Source organism: Micromys minutus (genome assembly GCF_963924665.1).
Source record: "Micromys minutus genome assembly, chromosome: 23".
NCBI lineage: Eukaryota > Metazoa > Chordata > Mammalia > Rodentia > Muridae > Micromys > Micromys minutus.
The window spans coordinates 45,633,896-45,640,501 of NC_137958.1; the positions used below are offsets into that span (position 1 = coordinate 45,633,896).

At 40.9% G+C, this 6,606-nt stretch overlaps 1 protein-coding gene across 1 annotated transcript in view; it reads right to left on the reverse strand.

Moving 5' to 3' along the window:
• The window catches only part of AASS (aminoadipate-semialdehyde synthase), a gene marked incomplete at both ends in the record, with an annotated part of 43,344 nt that extends 36,980 nt beyond the window's left edge, over positions 1 to 6,364 (reverse strand). The window contains 3 exons of the mRNA XM_080936480.1: positions 71 to 155; positions 2,481 to 2,657; positions 6,155 to 6,364. Coding sequence (XP_080792606.1) covers positions 71 to 155; positions 2,481 to 2,657; positions 6,155 to 6,364 — 472 coding nt within the window. The remainder of the gene's footprint in view (positions 1 to 70; positions 156 to 2,480; positions 2,658 to 6,154) is intronic.
• Positions 6,365 to 6,606: the final 242 nt, after the last annotated feature.

A 6,606-nucleotide genomic window follows, 5' to 3' on the forward strand; every position in this document is an offset into this window, starting at 1 on the left:
AGGAAAGAGAAAATACACATGGGCTCCAGAGACACACTTAGAAAGCTTCCTCGAGCTCTGCCATCCATACCTGCCACGCCCGCCCACTGCCCAAAAGCCACTATCCGAGACCCTCTGTGATCCACCATCTTCTCATAATCAATAAGCCGGATTTCCTGAAGAAAGGGAGAGAAGAAACTGTCACAGCCAGGTAAATTCAATTCAGTTTGAACATGAAGGACACATATAAAGAAGTAAGATATACAATATATAAGATATATATAAACCATTTTATATTGCTTCCTCTTAGAAAATATATGTTGACTTACAAACCCTTTGCCAGCAGGCCCATCATTAAATGCTTTGAAAATGCCTGGTCACAAACCAGCTGTAATGGGAGGTAAAGGAATAAACTTTGTGTTACATTCCTTGATTGAGGCAAAGAAATAACTGAGACACGGGCTGAAGAGATGGCTCAGTGGTTAGAGCACTGACTGCTCTTCCAGAGGTCCTGAGTTCAATTCTCAGCAACCACATGGTGGCTCACAACCATCTGTAATGGGATCTGATGCCCTCTTCTGGTGTGTCTGAAGACAGCTACAGTGTATTCCTATACCTAAAATAAATATATTTTTTTAAAAAAAAAGAAAGAAATAACTGAGACAAGGGTTTCCTTTATGTTTCCCAAGCTGTCCAAATCGATTTGAAACTCACTTATGTATGTACTCATCTTCAGTCTTCTAATCCCAAAGAAAACACATCTTTCCTAAGACACATCCCTGTTCGTGAGTTAATCCTGGCTCACCCCAAGACCTTCCCTACCTGTCTTCTTGCACTATGACTTCTCTCTGACTCTCTCTGTCTCTGTCTGTCTCTGTCTGTCTGTCTGTCTGTCTGTCTCTCTCTCTCTCTCTCTCTCTCTCTCTCTAGACATATTTGTTTTATGTGTGTGTGTACACAGTAGCTATCTTCAGACACACCAGAAGAGGGCATCTGACCCCATTATAGATGGTTGTGAGCCACCATGTGGTTACTGGGAATTGAACTCAGGACCTCTGGAAGAGCAGTCAGTGCTCTTAACCACTGGAATATCTCTCTAGCCCCCTATTACCTCTTTCTTGCATAGTTGTTCTTGGGTCATTTTAAATACCTGTTCACCTTAAAATTTGTAACAGCATAGCCCAATGTTCTCTTTCCCTCTCTCTTTGGCATTTTATCCCCCATTTCTGTCTTTACATTTCCTTTCTTCATCTTTGACAAACACAAATTTCTTCTTTCTTTAAACACCTTGCCTCTCTCAGGAAACCCCATTAATGTAGTCTTAGAAGCTATAGTGCAATTACACAATATTTTTAGCAGTCATTTATCTCTTTGAAGATATAGGAGTTAAGGGCCTGGGATACAATGCTAATTATTACGCGGAGTGGCAATTCAGCGTGTGCAAGGTCTTGGGTTGCATCCCCAGCACTGGGAGAAAAGGCAACAATTTAAAATCAAGTTTACAAATGTAAAGACATTTAATGCATCTCCAACTCTGAATAACTCGTTAGAGTGCTGTCCAAAACCCATCCTGCTGGGTCTATTTTTATTAATCTTCTAATGAGGACCAAAAGTTCATATAACAGAAAATCTCTGAAGTTTTCCTTGAAGAGTTTATTTGCTTCAGGTGAAATGGTTTTGTGCCATGGCTTTCATTAATTGCTTTGAATCTGCTCTTCAGAAACAAATTAACTACTACCCAGGATAAATGGTTTTGAAATTAATAGGAGCATATCCTGTTGTCCTGTATATAATACATTTCCTTCATTGCTTGTGCTGTTGGTAAATGTAATTGTCTAGTCTATTTACAGACTCTATATCAAAATTCTGACACCCTTACTCCAGGCCATGGGTCTGATATCTCCACTCCATCTCTACACTCATCCAGTCACCTGACTGTAGACACCCCCTGGCCTCTGCCAGTGACCAAATGCCAATCCCAAGAAGCTGTTCTCCTTGGCTACCATGTCTAACCTACCATCATATTTTCTGATAACTGTCAAAATGTAGACATTTGACAAGCTGACATGTTCAACTTTCAACATTTCCACCCATGCCTGTTCTCATCTGAACTTTCTCTAACCATCTATGATGGTCTTTTTCAGTTGTTCCGATGCCGTGGGACTGTGCAACCTCTGTTAAGTTACTACACCTCTATGAGACCCATCTGAAAAATAGAATTTAAACTGTTTGGCCTTTGAGGCTATTTCCAGCTTTATAATTCCACCTGATGGTATCTCTGTGCTAGACTTTATAAATTAGTAAATGGGTTTTTTGGGAGGTGGAACACATGTATTCTTCTACTTCAGAATATATAAGAAAAGAAGGTGCATTGTTTATCTAACTCCAAACCTGCATGGCAGAGGATACCTCTCCATCTGGCATCCCACCATGGACCACCTCTCCTACTGATTGACAGGATCGATGTCAAATTACGACTCATAACTACTGATCACAATTACCTGCTTCAGGACTTCATCCAACAAGCTCATGTTCGCTTCCTGAGCTTTTATTGTGTGAGAAAAGAAGGCATAGGTCTTCTTGGACATCAGTTTTTCCTCTGGGGGCCTTTTCACTCCCAAAATCAGACAGGCTTCTGTAATGTCCTCCTGAAGAATGCCACCCGCCCTGACATACTCCTGGGGATACAATTCAGAGCAAATGTTACTCCCCAAGATTTCACGCTCATGTTCTCTCCAAGAAAAAGTACAAAGGACCTTGGGAAGGAAGTTTGATACATGAGAGCAAACAACACTGCAGCTGCTTTTAACATTCATGATCTATCGGGCTTGGCATTTACAGGAAGAAGATTTGGGAAGTCTGCTATTTGCACATATTTAAGAGCAGATTCTACTTTGATCACACATTGAAGGCAGGGGGCCAGATTCTCAAGGTCATCATCATGGGCTCCGTAACAAGTTACAGGTTGGTCTGAACTAAAGGAGACCCCTTCTAAGAACAAAACAAAAAGTGTGAAAGTTTATTCTATATGAATAGTATGCTGAAACATCCCATGTCACGTGGTGGCTTCTACTTTTTGTATTAAGAAATTGCATTTATGTCCAACCCTAATTTTTTCATCATTTTTGGTTCAGTTAACATGTATTGTTCTAGCATGAAGATTTGTGCTAGGAATGTGCTTGTGAAAGACAGGCAAGGTGCCTTCATGAAGGAGTTTATACAAGATGCCAGGAACAGTCAATAAACATTACAGTCAGGAGAAGCTGAGGAACATTCTAAGCTAATGGTTATTAAGGCAATTCCCTGCTGGGGTAATTAAAGAAAGATAGACGGTCAAGTCAATCCAAAAAGATCGGATGGGTTGTGAGAGGTGGAGATATAGATATTGCAGCATCAGCAAGAGGTCAGAAGGCAGGGGAACATCAAAAAGAAGAGGTCAGAAGGCAGGTGCACACATCAGCAAGAAGAGGTCAGAAGACAGGGGAACACAAACATAGACAGGACAGGGTGTGCAGACAGCACAATGCAGAAAATACCATCTCAGCTAATATGTGATCTACCAGACTAACAACAGAACTGACTGTTTTTAATACATTAGTCGTGTTATGTCGGGCTCTTTGTATAAGCTCTCTCACCTAATTCTCAAATAATTCCCATGAGGTAGAACTCCCCCAGGTTTGGAACACCTGAGCACTACACGCTTAACCAAGACAACCTACCTAGCACATGGAAGTAAAAGACAGTCATGTAAGATTTCTAAATAAGGGAGTGGCATAGCCAGAGAAAAATTATAAAACCATCTGTTATAACAGTTAAATAAAATAAAGGCAGATCTAGGAATCTACTTCAAATGGAGCGCAGGTGGGTAGAAAAAACAAAGAATGAACAAATATATATTTTCTATCTGGTCTCTTTCAAAAACAGCCCATTTATGGTAGACTGGGCATATTAGTCATGGCAAATACATACAATGTAGTTGTTAGCACACAGCCATTAATAGAATAAGGCATGGTACAACATGAAATATAAGCTATTGACTACATAAAATGTGTTTATATATAGATATTATATATAGATAATATATAATGTTTATTCACTCATACATATATACAGGATAGTATATATGACCTATGGCCTTCAGTACAAGAAATAAGAACAGGCAGACAAAAGGACTCAGGTGTTTATTTTTGCAAAGGAAACAAAAGAAAGTTTTGGGGTAAGTGGAAATGGGATGTTGGAAATCAGGGTGAAGACAAGACTAGATCTCTAAAATTTGTAAATATCACATATACTTGAAAAATTAAATACAAAAACATTTAAAAGCAAACATCACAATTGAGTAGAAATTACAATAACTATATATATATATCACTGATAGCAGAAGCACAGAAAAAAAACCCTGAAGTGTAAAACAGCATTCTGAATAATCTTTATGAGAGTAAAGGCAAGGTAAAAACACTTGGAAGTAGCATTCATTTAATGGGCTGTTAATTGTAATAGTAGGATTCATGCATGTGCGCATGGATGTGCATACACACCACACACACACACACACACACACACACACACACACACACACTTGGGCTTCTAAACTCTGTCCCCTAAAAGGACCTAAGGGCAATAATACCTTAATAAAATTATCAGACACCAGATCTAGATTCCACCACCACCACTGCTAATGATAATAAAAACAATAAATCAAAGTTTCTTAATGAAATAGTAAGTTCCAGGTGTCAGGCAGAGAGCACAAGATGAGGCTGGGATAGTTTGCTATTCTGAGAAAAGAGACAATTCAAACAATCTAATTAGCTACTCAGCACTTGAACCTCCTTGAAGAAACTCTCTATCGCCAAATTTGAGATAATTAGAATTTAAAAAAATAGATTGAGTGAAAAGTACCAAATAGTAATTAAAAAGCAAAAGAGAAGAGTGAGAAACAAGTAGTGGGAGCCTGCCACGGCGGAAAGGCGGAACGGCGGAACGGGTGGCTTTGTAAGCCTCCGGGCAAACCCTCGGGTGAGGATTCCCAACAGGTGATAAGGGACGTAGAAAAGCTGAAAGACAAAAACTTCACAGTGTGCCTCTGATTGCATAGTAATGACAGAGGATGAGAAATTTATTAACACTGACGAGATCAGGCACTCAGCCAAGTGGTCACGTTGCCGTTGGTGAGGCGACTTGACAGTCTCTTGAAGCTTTCATGAGACGCTGTGGGGGAGAGGACGTGACTGAGAGTATGTGAGTATCCATATCCCAAATGTCTAGCCTAAATCTAACCTTGATTTAATTGAGTCCTACTCAAGGACTCTTCAAAACAGAATCAATGAGATTAAGATCAAATCGGGAGAGGAAAGGACACCCCAAATCACAACTAAAGATACAGAGGCAGCAGGGAAAGTGAACAGAGACGGCAAGGCAGGCTGCCTAATGTCTGCCATTCCAGCATTTGAGAGGTAGAGGCAGAAGGGACAGGAGTTCAAGCTCATTCTCAGCCACACACACACACACACACACACACACACACACACACACACACTCACACAGACACAGACACACTCACACATACACACACACTCACACAGACACACTCACACATACACACACACTCACACACTCATATACATACACACACACTCACATATACACTCACACACACCCTCACACACACACACACACACACACTCACACAGACACACTCACACATACACACGCACTCACACACACACTCACACACTCACACAGACACACTCACACATATACACACACTCACACACTCATATACATACACACACACTCACATATACACTCACACACACCCTCACACACACACACACACTCACACAGACACACTCACACATATACACACACATACACACACTCATACATACACACACACTCACATATACACTCACACACACACACTCACACACACATATACACACACTCACACACACAAACACACACACAAATTCTAAGACAATCTTGGCTATGGGAGATTCTATCCAAAACAAAGAAACAACAATAAAACAGCATAGATTATTGGGTACTATTTCTTCAGTGTGAACATAGTACAGTGGTTACACAAGAAAGCACCATCCTGCCCGGAGGTGAGGCACATGCCTTAAATCCCAACACTGTTGTATTCACAGGTATTTTAAGAATTGAAAGTAGTCACCTTGTCGTGGATGGCCCGTCGATTGGAAGGCTGGATCAAAACCTTGTATCCCAGTTTGGTGAGGCCCTTGATGTGCTTGGGAGCCAGAGGTGCTCTGCGCTCCCAGGCATTCACGTCCTCCCTCCGGAGCGCCATCACTGGCTTGTGGTGCAGGCCTCTGGAGAGGCAGGCTCTCAGCCTGGCCAAGCTTGGCCTCTGCGCTCTCAGCATCTTCAAATCTGGTAGCTGTAAAGGGAAGGTTGAACAGCAGCACAGAAAAGGGTGGAGGGCTCACAGATCAGTTCTGGGCTTCATAGAAATCTGTTGCAAAATAGAACCAACCCGGTTGACAGACAAATCTCTGGTCTTAAATGTGCCTTTAACCAACCAAATTAAAGTGTTTAAAATTGGCCAACATCACGTCTTAAATGTTTTTAGCACAAAAGTTTAAACATGTTAGTCTATTGTACAAT